Below are 17,143 nucleotides of genomic sequence, written 5' to 3'. Positions count from 1 at the left end.
ACTACTGCAAACATCATTTCTTATCTTATAGTATATAAGGTGTACAATTATAATTAAGGATAAAATGGTGAATAAATATTGTAGTAGTAGTAGTAGTAGAGTAATGCTATATACATAATCGTTTTGAAAAAGAGGGAGATTCATTATTAAACAATTATTTTTTTTCTTATGTGGATCCAGTATTTATTCATTTTTTTCAAAAGAATTGCACAACTCTTATACAATCTACGACTACAAATATCATTTCTCTAATAATAATCGGTTATATCGTGTTTGATGATTTGTATTAGCTCAAACGGGGCAAATCAAAGAAAGACAACATGTCCGAACAGATAAGCGGGATTAACAATTCTAAAGGGCCCAGACATTCTTTCGCATTTATTAAGGAACATTGCCTAGGAACTCTGCCCGCAATCAGGTCCCACCAAAGAAGAGAGAACCACAACGCAACTTACCATGAGTTTGGGGTGGTAGAAAAGCAAAATTGGCCAACTCATGTTTGTTGAGTTCGTGAATTGATGATCATTGAATGCTGGAAAATCTTGCTGAAAGCACACAAACACATCTTTTTAACTAGATATAATAATATCGGGCCATAACTGCAAATGAGAGGCAGTAAAATCAATAATCAGTACAGATCTCGCTCCAAGCATGAAGGCAACCATTATCGTAATCAAAATTGCCATTGCTTTCGTAGAATGAAATATACATTAATGAAAGAATGCATATCTTTACTCACTAAATTGGAATATTTTGAATGAGCAAAAAGAAAAGAAAAAGAATTTCAATGGAGGTGGGTCGGGTACCCCTCAAAACCTACTGTTCTCTGCGCTGGCTAGAGAGTAAAAAGGACTCGAAAGCTAGCGAGCTGGCTGGCTACGGGTGGTAAGCTGCTTTATCTCTGCCCCACTTCCCTAGTGTATGTATATTCAGTAAAACTAAAAGTAGGAACAACCATTCTTCATGACTACCCTGATGCTGCTCGAAAGAATTAAGCTTCACCTCAATCTGCAAATGCCTCTTCCAGTTCGTGGTCTTTGAAAAATGGTTTCAGTAACCGTGTTACAGTGTTAGGAGTTCCAGAATTATACTTGAGTGTTTCAGATTACATGCTTCCTATCCTCCAAGTGACTTCTGCTTGTAACCATGCTTCATCCTTTCGAACAGTTTCTCTTTTGTTTTTCTCTTCTTGTCCATCTTCAGCCTATATCTCTCTTCCCTCTCCCTCTCATAAATTCCTTGCCAATGTACTTCCCCCGTTAATGGCCACAACCACATGTTGTGTGGATGGTCATCATCATCCGCAGCCTCTGCTAAATCCTCATCCATACTCTTCAACAAAGTAAAATTAAAATATTTCGCCCACATGAATCCCTTGCGTTGTTCGATTGGGTGCTGCTCTTCCAGTGAACCAGTGTGTGGATCTATATATACCATCTTCCTCCCACTATGATATGCCCACACATTGACCAGGAGTTCCAATATGCGGCAGTAACAGTGCTTTTTTCTGTTGATCATTAAACAAACCTAAGTGAGTTATATTAGGCTCACGCCAAGACCTGAAAATCAAATAAATCCATGCCCTTACTACTTGCCTCGAGCGCTGAGGATCCCAGTAAGCATATATTGTTTTCTGTGGGATTGGTGTGCAAGGAATCAAGAGAATCAGCAAACATCCTGCAATTTAGTAAGAAAACCTCAATTGCTTTCATTTAAAATCTGCCTTCAATATAATGTGTTTTGCTAAGATGAAATTGAAAACTGCAAGGTCAGATATTCCAGATCCTGATTCTCTGCAAATTACCGGGAAAACATGATGAATTCCAGAAAGGAAGGGGTTGGCATCACCCAGCTATGAAGAGCAGACCAGTGGCCACCATCTTCTGGCATGGGTGGTAGAGCTTCTACATGCATTGGCAATGCATACGTCTGGCGGAATGCATCTTCAAAAGCAGACCTATAAGCATATGAATTAAAAAAAGGTTAACACCCAAACAACATCCTTCTTCTATAACCAAACAAAAAAGAAAAGAAAAACACTAATGCTGAAATCACGGGCGGTTCCACGTGATTTTCATAGGCACACACACATGAACAGTGCCCGTGAACAGCTAGTTTACTTTCCACGGGCACAGTTCCTGCATGTGCGCCCATGAAAATCACGTAAAAACTGCCTGTGATTTTAGCATCTCTCAAAGAAAAAAGAAATGAGACCCATAATTGGGGTACACGGTACACAATAGTGAACATGGCTAGTCCAATTACAATGGGTTTGCGAAAATGGCAAACCACTACCCTTTTCTATCCCCAATCTAATCACTATTACAGAGAAGGTGGCACTTGCCCTTTCCATGCATGCTTAAAGCAACTACAGGGTTTAAAGGTCATCAGTCTGCAGCTTTATTGCATACATAATTCCAATGGCAACTCAAAACCATTCTATCATCAAACTGGTTCCAAGTACACCATTAGCAGCCATTACTTCACTTATATAAAACCAACAGACAACAAGACTTGCATAACCAAAACCGTCCCATACCACAGATGAACACAAATGGACATCAGCAGGTCAGACAATTCCTTGACCTCTCTGTAAGTAACAATCATATACAACTACTACTAAACACATGCCTGCAGTGTCCTCCATTTAAGATGTCACACATTGACCAAAAAGTGAGCACGCCATTACTTCCGGTAGCTCCATCCATGTTCAAGCGCACCCAAAAGTATATAACATCTCCTCTAGTGTTATCTTGTATTGTTTCTTCCAAAACCTTTTCAGCTTTTAAGGACAGTGAAGCCTGCCAAAAAAATCATTAAAATAACGCAAATGGTAAAATTTGAAGTAGAATATACCAAGGTTCAGCAGCATTTTTTGAAAATAGCAGAGTAATTTTTCCCTATGAAAACTTTTTTTTTTTCATTAAATGTTTTTCTGGTAATAGGAGAATAAAATTCTTCTGTTGAAAGGGTCACTTCAGATAGAAAATTTTGAAAACCTTTAATTTCATACGCATATCTACTTATCAAAAAAAAAAATTCATAAGCATAACTAGAAATAATTAAATATTCAAAGGAAAATTTTGCCACCACAAGAAATACCTTCCTACCAGCAGCACGCCATGATTGGAACCCAATCCAAGGTCTTCCGTGAATGTTATCCACCCTTTTTGCAATAGAGAACATCCCCCCAATCTCACAGAGAATATCCCGATAGTAAGAGTCATTCAAAATGGGAAGCCGCCCAACTGCATCAACATCATCTGATCTCAACCTCCGTCCTCTTGAAGACTGCCAGATTCAATGTTTGATTGTTTTAATATAAATGAGTATGAATCAAGTTCATTATAACAAATTGATCATTTTCAACTTCAACTTATATTTGAGAGAAAATAACAAACAAGTTAGTTTCATCAAACATTCACTGAAAAAAGGAACATTGAATGGAAAAATATTACCATACAGATAAAATGAACTCACAAGACTTAAACCACGATACAAAGAACCATGGTGCAAGAACGGCCAGGACCCAGCTCCACTGTAAATCTCGTAAATACACACCGGCTGACCAGTCCTCTCAAGCTCTCCCTCATCCCTTTCATTTGCTTCAAATTTAAGTTTTTCAGATCTTCGAGCATTACGATAAATTTCATCCCAATCCCAATGTTTCTCTCCACTCTTTCTTCAAGCTACAGATCAAGAAAATCAATGATTCAGCTATCTTTATTATTTTAGAAGGGGGAAAGCGGGGGGGCGGGGGGCAAAGAAGGCACTAAAATTATAAATGCCATACCTCCTCCATTTCTACCCTCTCATTTTCTTCAGAGCTCTCTATTTCCCTTAAAACATCCCAATCTAGTTTAGTGGGGATATCTTGTGGCAGAATCCCAGTTCCATTCTCAGAGGCATTTGTTGAATAAACAAAATTGGTGAACTCTTCTTCAAGGGCATGAACAACGCTAATCTTCCCAAAGAAAGTAGCCTTCCCATCACTGATTTGCTTCTCACCAGTACTCAATTCTATTTCCTTCCTGAACAGATTCCATTCCCATGCTCCCTGCTGAAGCTGAGAAATAGGAGCCGGCAGCATCGCATCTGATGAGAAATTGAGTACATTTTCCAGTATCCTTGCAAAACCAGTTACGCATTCTGATGCCAGCATGTTCTTAGCAAGCAGTCTTCCAGAGGCAGCAACTGCTTGAGCAAACTCGGAGAGTTTTCCACTTGAAATCAGGAGTGAGAAAGACGTCATCAAAGCATCAGGGTTATGTTTTGGAAAAAATATCCCATGCACACCATCAACAACCTGTTATTTCAAGGACCACCTCACAAATGTAAGAAAGAGAAATGTAGCAGCCCCTGTAAACTCAAGCAATCATTGAAGCAAGTGGGAAACAACTTGAATGAACTCACATATTTTCTGAAGATGGGCAAATCGGGTGCGATAACAGGGATTCCAAAGGTCATGGCTCGGATAAGCAAAGAAGGAAAACCTGTAAATCTTGGTTGGAAGCATAGAGAACAATGTCAGCCATTAATAACACACCGTTCGCATCACTATTCAAGCCATAGTGCCTTACAGAACCATGAAGAAGTCCTAGACGTGAAGCCACCCCTACATGAAAAGTTAGAGAATCAATTCACAATCCACAGAGAATACTCAAGCTACAAAATGATGTCATGGGATGAGTTGCAAACATAAAAGATTGACCATACACAAGGTAATTTCGATTGGCACTGTAATGTGATAAATTATCTTCATCTTTCCAAGGCTTCAATAGATTATTCTCTTTTCTTGTATATTACTCATTCAACAAAAAAGAAAATAATTATATTTTGTGAATGCGTGTATATATTTATTAAGGTACTACAAATGGTAAGTTTCTACGACCAAGTGCTTCCAGAATTTCCTTACTAGGCTTTGAAAACAAAAGAGATATTAAGCTGTTCAGTTTCACAAACCACTAAAGCTAAATAGACTGAATTAGAAACTAAATTTAAGCAGAAAATTGCATATATACATTGTGATCAAATCATAGACTAGTTGAAATGCATCTCATCCAATTAAAAAGTTGAGGCGAACTTTACAACATTGAGCTGCAATCGTTTAGCTTATTGGACAGATGCCAGCCATTATGCTGAATAAGGTAAGAGTGTCATTCACTTATTTGGAACGAGTGGCACTTACAGATTTAAAGAGCAGCTGAATAAGGTAAAAGAGTGATATAATAACAGTAAGAGCACAATCTATAATAATGCACCAATGAGCAACTGATACCTGTAAAGAATCATCATACCCATCAGTGGAATTACCACACAGAAACACAAATTTAAAGGAGCCTCCAGAATCATTTTTCCTTGCATACTTTATTAGCAGTGGTCCTATGACATGCATCGCTACAGCATAGTCCCATGATAGGTCATTGTAGAAGAAAGAACTTCCAATAACTAGGACCAGCAGATCATCTTTAGTAAATCCATTGTTCTGCCTTAATTGGTATTTGGACTGGGTCTTGCTGTAGCTTTCAGCAGCCCACACATCTACTGGTGATCCAGGAATCACGAAGAAGTTTCCAGTGTCAAGCACACTGTATAACATCTGATACAACAGGAAGGAAGAAATTAAAGAAACAGGAAAAGAATATCCAACAAAAATCCCTTTAGAAATGAAATGTGGTAGGAAGATATGTGTGTACATAAGATCGCAGACTTACCGGCAAAGTGAAATCTGGAAACACAACGACACTAGCTCTACTAAAAGCAGTTTTCCAATGAGAAACAAGATGCTTCCAATCCATTTCCTCATACGCAGGAAGACGATTTGCAAGTGTATCCTCTTGAATTATCCATACGAGTGGTACTGAACAAAAAGGCTCCTGCATAAGGCTGCATGCATATGAAACTCATCATAGCATCTTGACTAAAGTAACAGAATGGATATATTTCTTCTGTTTATAAAAACTAGAGAGAGAGAGATGTAACTGAAAACAACACTTCTGTCAAATTACACCATAGTCAAAAGTGAAACTAGAAGTTTCATGTTTCTTCCCATAAAAATGCACTTGCATTTAATGTCATTTGAAGTGCAACTGAGATCAAAAGTCCCAAAAGTTCATGTCATCAATCACAGGAAGTACCCGTATTTTGGAGATGTCTACAAAAGTAAATGGTGCAATGCCAAAGCACATCAAGCATAATACAATGTAGGCATAATACAAGAGAAGAAGTCTTGGAATAAGCTCTAGTGGACTAATAAAGAATCTCAACAAACCTTGAAATTGCCTCTTTCACTTCAAGAGAATCAACAATGATGCCTTCAAAACTGTATAAAAAGAACAGATCTTCAACATTCCATGCACAAGCAAACTAGTAGTCAATGATGTCAAAAGACGTCTCTGACCAAGAATAAATTGAACTTAATATAGAGCCATAAAGCCCCCTCCCCCCCCCCCCCCCCCCCAAAAAAAAAAAAAAAGAATAAAAAGCAAACATACATTAACCAATCTATATGACTATATCGCTCAGGACTTAAAATTGAAAGCTGTCCACCAATTTGTTCCCACATTGAACGTGCTTGTCCATCCTCTGTTGCAAAAATCTGTCATTGTGAGAATGCATAAGCTTTTCAGAACTGGAGGCTCAAAACACTATTTATATGTAATGCAAACTTTATTAGAAGCCCAAAGGGGCACAACCTGAGTACACAGGATGCATATAAAGGCTATACCCAAGTAGCAAGAAGAAGGAGAAAAGAAGCAAAATTCCTTGAAATCTAGTAGGCTGGAAAAAATTGTTCAGAACATTAAAAAGCTCGATGCCCCCAATTATATTTATAAAATGATATATCTTAGTGAAGGATCAGTGCATAAACTTTTACCAACACGCCCCTTTCACACCGAACTGCAACAACACATTAAATAAGTGTTTAAACATGTTTCTCTCATAAATCTAGAAAGAATTGATTGTACATACAACAGTGATCGTATAAATAATACAAAAATGTAAAAACCACTCACCTTAAGCACATAACCTAGTTTCTGTAAATTCTTCATCACTGTAATCAACATCAAGGACTGTGGATTTTTCTTCATGTTTCCTAAGATCTGACATTCATCCAAAAAAAGATTTTTATAAAAAATAATTCTTCATTAGTAAGTGCATAACAAGTACACAGGAAGTATATAATAGACATGCCTATCTAGATGATAAAAGATACAAGAAAATCATGTCGATTTAGCCCATTGAAGTCTATGGAGACAGTCTGAGATAAAAGAGTATTGATGAAAAATCTTTTGAGCTCCTCAGCTACCACATCCAAAAAAAGAATATTTGATTTATAAAGTGAAATCATCTTAATGCAGGAAAAAAGCCCCATGCAGAGTTTGGTTTTGAAAGATACTGATGCAGTTAGCCTCCACATTCTGGATCAATGAAGTGTTAAGCACTGAACTAACCAAAATTATCAATATCATCTACTTCTAAACCTCAAGATATTTAAGTTAATTAGTTCACCAGAAAACTGCATCCCAAAGACAAGCCACTGCGTGGTTAAACATACAGGTATGACAATAGGAACCATAAGGGTCTCAAACAAAGAGGAATTTTATCTGAGACAGCATTACAACCACAAATATCATAGGCACATGCTGGTTCCAAAATTTATAAACTTGAAGGAATGCTCCTATGATATCAAGATGTTTATTGACAGTTATGAAGGTCAATTCAATCAAATAGGTTAATTTTTATTTCAATTGACCTGCCATCGATATTGATTTCCAGTCTAGGAGGGAAATAAGTTAACCTTTTGGATTTACTTTTTGCTTTAAAAATAAGTTTACCTTTTGGATTTACTTTTTGCCTTAAAATTGCTTATTTCAACAACAATCCATGGTGACCCTCCTTTTCATTTTTTGCCCGGAAAATAAGCATTTTTCTGCTATAATTGTAACTTATTTTGAATATTAAAAATATAAAACCCTAGTGGCCTTTGCAACTTCCTTACTATATAAGGACTCCATGTATTACAAACTAACACCAACCATTTTGCTAGGGTGGTCATAAACTTAGGAGATTTACGCAGCCCAGTTCATATTGTAAAAACCATTATCATGAGACATTAAGTCAAAATTTCAATGTCTTATCTTTGTTTTCAGTTTTCCCAGAAACCAAATAAAGCATCAATGCGGGTTTGAATTTTTCTTTTTGATTAGTAAAAGAATTTTATTGACGAGACCTAGGCATAGCCAATGCGGCTTCGAGATTCCAACGCACTAACCAAATATATGGGAAGAAAGAAAAATTCCATTCTAGGAGAACTGAAGTCGCAAATACTTATAAAAAAGGACTGAAGCCACAACTAGCCGTTATTCATTTTCATCGATAGGATGGTTGAAAAAACACTAGTATCTGCAATTGGCTCGTGAATGAAATTTTCTATCGAGAAGCAAATAAAGTTCGAATCAAATAATGAAAACAAACTCCACGCCAAATATAAAATTCCAAAACCGAACTCACTAGAGCGAGCCTCGGTGCCCTAACCCCAATCCTCGGTTCCGATCGCAACGAATCGAGTCCATCTCTCCGCGAAACCACAGCCGACACGAACTTCAACGTGCTCCCGAACCTCAATCCCTCCCTCAGAGACCTCCCTCTCTCGCTGCCCTGCCTGAACACCGACGTTATCGAGCTCTGCAGCACCATCGAGGCCATCGCGAACAGGAACACCGCGATAATTACAACGGAATAGAACGCCGACCTTCCCTTAAGCCAGAGGAAGCCTTTGCGGTTGAAACGGCCGTGGTGAGATCGGGCGCGGTGAGGCGGCGAACGATCAGAGTCAGACTTGGAACGGTTGTGGTGGTGGCTGGAGTTCCGCTTGAGAGGGAAGCGATCGCGGATGGACTGGAAGGCCAGATCAGCGCCGGAACCACCGACACTTCCGCCATTGTGGAGGGAGTCGGATGGAGATAAGTTGAGTCTCATGCGAGAATACTCTCGAGAAAGTGAGGGAAAAGGTCGAAGGAGCTTAGAGACGGGAATCGGAAGAGAGTGTTGAAACGGGACTTGTGAGAGTTGGCGTCGGAGTTCGCCAACGACCAACGTGAATGAATGAACTCAGACCTCGATTGTCGAGATAGTTTAGTAAAATAAAATATTATTTAAATATTATTTTTAATATTATTATTATTTTAAAATTTAAAAAAATTAAATTATTTATTATATTTTATACGTTAATTTAAAAATATTATAAAGATAAAATGAAATAAATTGATGTGATTTGCTTTCTAAATTATTTATCTTTATTTTTAATTATTATAATTATATTTTTAATTATTATAATGATTTCATTTTCTTTTCGCTGTTCTCTTGCCACTTTGTCTGTGTTTATTTTCTTGGAAAATCAACCTTCCACAACGCGCATATAAAATACAAGCTGTCATAGCGCATCATCCACTTTCTTTATTAATATACGTTCATTCATTTTAGAAAGAACAATTCTATTCACCTGCACCGTCAACTTATTTTTATTTTTTATTTTTCTCTTCACAGATATATGATATAAAGATAAAAGTAGAAAAATTATTTTAAATAAATAATATTTACAATTTTAAAGTGTTTAAATTTACACATTTCCTTTAAAACATAAATATATTTAAAATTTACATAAAAATTATTTTTTTAACGATAGACTTTATTTTTTTAAAAAAATAAAAAAAAAATATGCATAATTTGCACCTTTTAAAATGGTATCTAACACTACTTTTTATTTTAATTTGTAAAATTTAAAATTTATCTTTTAAATTAAATTTTACTTACTAAATAATATTCTGCACAATAATTCTTTATTTATTCATACCGAAAACTTCTTCGTTAAAAGAAATTAATTGTTTCTCAAACACGAACGCTGAACAAAATTTAAAACAAATATCTATTACATTTATTGTACTTAAATATAATATTTTATAAATAAATATAAGACTCGATCTGAGATTAAAATTAAAAAATAATAAGGGTGATTAGAATAAAATTTTTTTAAAAAAAATCTAAAGAAATATATACAAAATATATACAAATTCGATTAATTTGAACAAAAGAATTCTGTAGAAAAGGACTGGTTCACGATAATTTTGAGTTACAGTTACATCTCCAACGTCAGAAAGAGCTTCCAACCCAGAACAGCAAAGTTTGTTCCACGGAAATACTTTCTACAAAGGCTTCTCGCTTTATTTTGTTCCATGGAAATACTTTTATTTTCTTCCCACTTCTAATTTTATGGTGGGGGCAGGAGGACTTCATGCTATTATTGGTGACATTATACAGCTTGAAATACCTTCACCATTTACTGCAAATCATCAGAAAAAGCTTCAAGCAACTGTCTTATTTTCAGTCGTTCATACTTTGTGAGATCAGGATCATCACCGGTCAACCTCTTCCTCAGCTCCCCACTAAGACTCTCTGGATTATCATCAAACACCTGCAAAGGAGAAAAAAATGAGATCACCAATGGAGTAAATACTATACTAGCTTTACATGAATAAAATGAATCATGGATGATTTTGAGAATGGAGTCTCCGTCCAAAGATCACTTTGTTTTCATTTGCAGACCACTTCAAATAATCCCTTTAACGATAACATACAAACAATCCACAGGATGCAAAAGCTCATTTCTTCGGGCAAGTTAGATAACCTTCTCTCCCTTTTTTTCTGGGTATCATGGCTAGAAATTTGGAACTTACTTCCATGTAATTGTTAATATGTCCATCTTTGTTGACGGAGGTTAAAAGCTCATTCTTACTGCATGTCCATTCACCATCAACAACGTACTTGTACTCGTAGCGTCCTTCCTGTTGAAGCAAATGTCAAATGTTAGCACTTTTTTTCTTTTCTTTTTTTTTTTTTTTTTTTTGTTTTTTTGTGGTGAGGGTGGGGGGAGTACGTGCATCGGGAAGAAAAAAAATTGAGCAAATCCAAGTTAGATTATCCAGAAAGGATCCCGAGCAATTTTGTGTTCGTGATAAGTGTGTGTATAAAGAAGAAGATCCAAATTTTACACGATCAACTCCAAAAAAGACAGCCTAACATATGTGCCTGCAAAATACAACATCTTGAGATGAGGTTCAACTGGTACAACCGAGGATGATTCTAGGTGCATTTCTTGAGCACAACTTTCGATATCATAATAGAATCATTTCCATAGCTCTTGCTTCTTGAGTTAAAAACATGTAGATGGTTGGTTGCACACCACTTGCTAACACAAGAAATTTGACTCAATAATGCGCCAACATGCAGAGGACTTGCAAGTTTTCGCCTTTATAAGAACAAATACAAGGCCTATCATGAAATACACTTACTGGCAATTCCCTCCTGAGAATCCACAAACCCTGTTCCTCATCAAATTGTAAAGGCGATCTCTGCAAAAGGTTCACAAGACAAAAGGATTTGTTAAAAAAGGAAGCATGAAATCATAGCCCTACAAGCTTTAACATGAAATATATCATGATTCTAATGGTAGAAAACAAAGCAGCTATGCCAATCCACATCCTGAGGACTTACTAGAAGACCTTTCTCCATTTGTCCTTTACATTGGCTAGACAAAACAAAATAAACAAATTTGTATGTTGCTACAACAGAGTAGCTTTACTAGTTGCCCATACATGAAGACGAAATACTTTCCAAGGCAAAAGTTCCTAAAAGAGTGACATCCACATACAAGACACTCATAGATCAAAACAAGCTCAAGAATTTCCATATTTTACACAAGCCACGCAACCCTTTTTTTAATGCTTTAATCAAGAATCCCCGAAAAATTGTCGTAAGTCACAAAACTGATAGTATGTAGATGACCATTACCTGACCCCATCCAATATCAAGTCCAGATATTTCAACCGTTGAGCAATTAAGATCTTTCCATGTTAGAGTGACAGCCTTCTTCCTGAGGCCTGTAAGCTTTTATGATGAATGAGCATGTAATTAAACATCACACATTCAGAAATAAAAAAAATGACATTAAACATCACACAAGAAATCACATTACCAACATAATATTTTAAATTATGGCACTCAGGAAAATAAAAAATAAAAAAAATAAAAAAAAAAGAAGAAGAAGAGGAACAGCGCTGCTGAAAAAACAGACATTATTTTCATTCATAAATTTAAAACCTCCGCTGCATACCTACGTCACCACAGTGTACTCAATCAATGACTAGCATTAAAGAAGCATAGAACAACCTAATGCTCCTCATCAATGTAAATATTGGTAAACATCATAATAAACTACAGAAAACCAGTTATCACTCCAAAGACAGGACTATCATCAGGATATTTCAAAGCTAATCTCATTTTAAAACAAATACACAATATGATACACATGTTGCCAGTGAATATTTGGAAAACAAGGAAAGGTTTGAGCAAATTTTATTAAATAAAATTCATAGTGAATAGTGCATAATCTACTTTATGATTTGTGTTTATTTGGTCAGCACTGAAAAAAAAACTGTATCAAGTGAGAATCCAACTTGAAATTTTGCCAATGACCATGTTCGATAAGGATGATAATAATTCAAAAAGTTCAGATACCGGAATAAGATTTAAGGCCACTACCGCACTCAGTAATATATGAGAAGGGAGATATGACTCACAATATCAGCAGCCGCATTTTTTACAGCATCCAGTTTTGGGAAGCATGACCGCTTGCTCTGAAGGCCAGAAACAATGAGATATTTCAGAAACATGGTGAAGATTTGAGGCTATCAAGGCATTCATTGGCCTCTTTTATCATAATCTTCAATAATTTACGGATAATTATTGAAGTTAACAACAGCAATAACTCAATAAAAATGTCACCAACTCAAAATTTAATGAGCTTGGTTAAGAAATCTAATATGCACCCACTTCCTGTCATGCCTATGGAAGTCCGCAATTAAAACTTATTAACTGGATGTCTGCTATATTCTTGACATAGTACATACAAGTGTGCAGAATATTCACTAATAAGAAGATACAAAACAGTTTTAAAATACATTAAACAAATAAGTGTTTACCTGCAGCAATTTGTGAGCTTCACCAAGTCTATAGCCCTGAACCCAGAACATGTATGCCAACTGAAATTCAAGACAAAATTTTCAGAACAATATGAATGAAAAATCAATCATGGATTGGTACAGATGTAGAGATAATATGGGTAGCCCTTCATGAATGTGATGATGAGTATTTAAAATTAAACATTACAAACAACCCTTAACATCCACAATAGTTCCAGAAGATGCCCGAGATTAGAGCTAAAATAAGAATGGCCGGTCAGAATGAAATCACATTTAAGGAATGAAACTGACATGCATACCGCAACTGCAGGAGCTCTTCCAAGTCCAGCAGTGCAATGTATATATGTCACACCTCCATTTCGGTTTATCGCCTTGTATAATTTGCTAACAACAGCCGGAAGCCGTTTCCGTAAATCAAATGAATCAAAGTCCCTGCTACATCAAACATTAGGGCAGTACAATGTAAAGAATGGCATGAGCTCACATGCACATCTACGACATGTACACAAAGCACTGAAAGAAGCAATAATTGCTACGTGCACATACACGGTATAAATAAGAACCAAACCAATTTTTCACATAAAGAGATTTTAGCACCGAGCAGACACATTGCACAATAAATATTTCAGGCAGATCAACCATAGCAAAAATTTTGAGCTAGAAAAAACACGTTTGTATGAGAAAGTTTAGATGATGGGCCAGCTGTAGCTCTTCTATAATGCTGAAACTGCCATACAACAAAGAAATGGCTGGATAAAAGTGTTGACAAAGTAACCATCTTTCAGTATAGGAAATTAAAATATCAGCACAAGTACCATAAACTTTGATGGGTATATCCATTACTCGACACAACCAACCTTATCTCAGCACGCAGGTGTTCAATGTCATCATATGTTTTAGCATACTCTTGTATGGCAGTAATGTCAACCCCAAAATATCTGGATGCACTGGTGAAGGAATTTGAAGTATGTATCTTGCTCAATCAAACATTCCAGTAGCTATCTCGCACACTCCATCGTAACCAATTTAGCAATTAATATTTGATGTAAAAGGTATACAAGCAAACAATTATAACCTCCAATGGAACTTAACAAGAAAATTTGTTTGGATACTCCAAGTCTGGATCTTGCTGCAAGCAAAAAATAGTTTTCACTCCAATACCACGAAGTTTGTCTACATCTTTGGGAGTCTGGAAATTAGCAGTGGCAAGAAGCAAAAATCATATGGTTTATTTAAAAATGTAGAATTATTCACATTATTAAACTTTTTTTTTAAAAAAAGGATTACCTGTAGGCATGATCCCACAATCAAGTCTGGACGAATGAAGTTGTAGTTCATTCCTACTTCATGCCTGTAGGTCAAGACTGTAGCAGACTTTGTTAGAAGGGAATAATGAGATACAACTAGGGAGACTCAGAGAGAGAGAGAGAGAGAGAGAGAGAGAGGAAGCAGGAATGCCAAGGTTAGGCAAATATACAGATTAGCCAAGAAAATCACAGGCACCTAGACTGCCAGAACATCTTTTTTTATTAGCATTGGGTGTTTGAAACAAAATCTCAACCAATCCAAGTGGTGCACAAGCCCTTGGAAAGGACTTTCCCGCAAGTGCAACTCAGGTAATTCAAGGGGAACCACCAATCTGAAGGCCCCTAGAAATTGTTTGCTTAGACTTGTAGAAAGCATACTACCAAGACCAAGGCTCGCACCACTTGAGCCAATCCATAGAGGTTGCCAGAATATCTTAACAGTTAACACAACATGAGGATAATATAACTTTTCAGCACTCATAGCCCAAAACTTCTATTATGCAAATCAATAAGCAACCTCTAATATGTAAAGACAATATACGTTAACCAAATTGTCTCGTGAAGCTAGAAAAACAGCCAAACTGAACTTACCAGCACCCATAGCTTCTGTCATATTGTTACTATATGTGTCTGACTTTTCCTCCTTTACATTGGCACCACTTGTCTCAGCACTGGACGTGGGACCCGATATTGCCTACGAAAAAAGATGTCAATGTTCTTCTCCATCAAAAGCTTGAACGCAATCAAGCAGCATGGTGACTGAAATATTAAAATCCTCACTTCTCACTGGAAAGCAAATTATGGCCTCAAAAACCATAAGTCATGCTCAAAGCAACTATCTGGTACAATTGAGACACAGCACCATCAGTTCATGACTGTTTCACATGAGGTTTTCATTAATTTCCTTGCACAGGCCACAAATATCCTAGCAATTTGTGATGCATGATTATTGATCTGATAGGCCGATAGGTTATCTCAAAAGACAGATTTCTACAATACAAAGTGGAAACTAATTTCCATCTAAAGAACACATCGTCCCATTCTAACTACTAGCTAAGAAACCTACATAAGCCGCAACCCCTTTTATGCACCATATAACAGAGAACTATGTCCCAAGTCATATGGGGAAAAAAAAATGCACAATGGATCGCTCGTCCCATCCTTCATGGGGGGAGACTCCAAAGTAAACATGGGTTTTAATGGTTTGCCCATGTATTGCACCATGAAACCTACCATGTTATGAAGGCCACGCACTGTTGTAGAAACGTCAAAATTTGGCTCCACCCGAATCAACCTGAAAATGGCTAACCCTAAAGGACACTAAGACCCAAAGACAGTGTACTACTCTATCCTTATCATATAAGAACGTGTTTCCAGAAGCAGACAAAGCAATATTCGACCAAATCAAAGATCCCCAAGATATTTCAGAAAAAAAAAAAAAAAAAAATACACGATCTAATACCACACTTAACAACATCATACATATATCAAACCAAGAAAAAAAAAATCTAAAAGTACAACCAATAAAAGAAACTAAGAACTGTTACAAAACCAAACCAGGAAATATATTCCGAAGTTACCTTGACCGTCATACTTCGTTGTAGACCAGCACTACTCATCACTCCCTGCATTAAAGAATGGAATTTGCCATGAGTACATAGACACATGCATGAATACAATTATACTAGTAAATATGGATTTATGCATATATATATATATATATATATATATTGGAAACACGCGTAGGTGGTAGAATTTGAGTGTACCAGTGTATTGACAGAGCAGGGAGTCTTTCTCCAATGGCCTTTGAAGCTTTGCAAGGGCAAGGCAGAGGATCTGAAATTGGAAAAGAGGAAAACAAACAGAAATTTTTAAGAAAATAACGGATAGAGATATGTTGAAAGGCAGAGAATCAGAGGATGAAGGAAATGTTTAAGCAGACCTTGGAAGATTCTGAAGACAGTTCATATCTGATCGGAGAGGAATGAGAAAAAATCTAGAGAGAGGACACTGTGCTGAACTGTTTTTTTAAGTGAGATTTTTATTCTGAAAGTTTTTATATAGGCGTTGGGTCGTGGAGTAGAAAACAGAGCACCTTTCCCGATATTCTCCGGAATGCCATTCTCTTTTCGCTCTTTTTACTAAATTTTGCAGTTTGGGCCCTGGGATGTAAGCTATTTGCGATTACACCTCCCGAATTGTTTTCTTGTGACACATCCCACCCACAAAGTTTGTTTTTTTTTTAAGAAATCTCAACCACAAAGTTTGGCCAAAATTTTGAAAAGAATTTATTTTTATAAATTTAGTTAGCAATTTTTCAACAATACTAAATAATAAACTCTTCAAATCTATCATTATTCTATTAAAATATTAATTTTGACCTTTTCATTTATTTTAATTCTAATTGTAATTTAAATATTTATTCATTATTTAAAAAGTACAAATTAATTTTTTAACGTTCATATTATTCCTAACGGATATAATTTTTTAACAATCTTTTGTTACAACGGTCATATTCTTTCAACTGATTTATTTTTTTAACAGTCATATTTTTCCAACGATTATATATTCACAATGGATATATTTTTTCTACAATATTTTTGCACTGGAGGAATAGCAGGCAGCGGGAAGATAATTGTTTATAGTGAAAATAATATTTAATTAACCCAAGGGGCTGGCCAGATTTGGCCAATAAATAAATCTTGGACTAAAATTACTGTTCATTTGTTGAATCTATTATAGTAACTTTTTGTGCAACCTAGCTAAATTTTAATCAAAATTTGGCTATGTTGAATC

General features: G+C 36.1%; 2 protein-coding genes across 2 annotated transcripts; both read right to left on the bottom strand.

The window, feature by feature from the left end:
• Positions 1-566: 566 nt before the first annotated feature.
• Positions 567-9,122, bottom strand: LOC121246631. The gene is given in 16 exon segments (XM_041144840.1): positions 567-1,506; positions 1,596-1,677; positions 1,805-1,957; positions 2,632-2,801; positions 3,103-3,291; positions 3,481-3,662; positions 3,665-3,689; positions 3,794-4,306; positions 4,414-4,493; positions 4,496-4,617; positions 5,280-5,599; positions 5,715-5,886; positions 6,272-6,322; positions 6,495-6,598; positions 7,017-7,103; positions 8,515-9,122. Coding segments are annotated over 16 exon segments (3,108 nt in total). The 5' UTR covers positions 8,983-9,122; the 3' UTR covers positions 567-1,116.
• Positions 9,123-10,096: 974 nt separating this feature from the next.
• On the bottom strand, positions 10,097-16,391 carry LOC121247043 (phosphoglucan phosphatase DSP4, amyloplastic-like). Its single transcript, XM_041145375.1, has 14 exons — positions 16,290-16,391; positions 16,114-16,183; positions 15,928-15,972; positions 14,939-15,041; positions 14,328-14,404; positions 14,153-14,229; positions 13,898-13,978; positions 13,340-13,472; positions 13,041-13,100; positions 12,639-12,695; positions 11,851-11,946; positions 11,352-11,411; positions 10,737-10,844; positions 10,097-10,474 (listed from the first exon to the last, which is right to left on the bottom strand). The coding sequence occupies exons 1-14, from the start codon at positions 16,313-16,315 to the stop codon at positions 10,340-10,342; spliced, it is 1,128 nt and encodes a 375-aa protein (XP_041001309.1). The 5' UTR covers positions 16,316-16,391; the 3' UTR covers positions 10,097-10,339.
• Between the last annotated feature and the right edge of the window lie 752 nt (positions 16,392-17,143).

This window comes from Juglans microcarpa x Juglans regia, chromosome 1S, assembly GCF_004785595.1.
Source record: "Juglans microcarpa x Juglans regia isolate MS1-56 chromosome 1S, Jm3101_v1.0, whole genome shotgun sequence".
In the NCBI taxonomy this organism is placed as follows: domain Eukaryota; kingdom Viridiplantae; phylum Streptophyta; class Magnoliopsida; order Fagales; family Juglandaceae; genus Juglans; species Juglans microcarpa x Juglans regia.
This window is presented reverse-complemented; position numbering and strand designations above follow the sequence as displayed.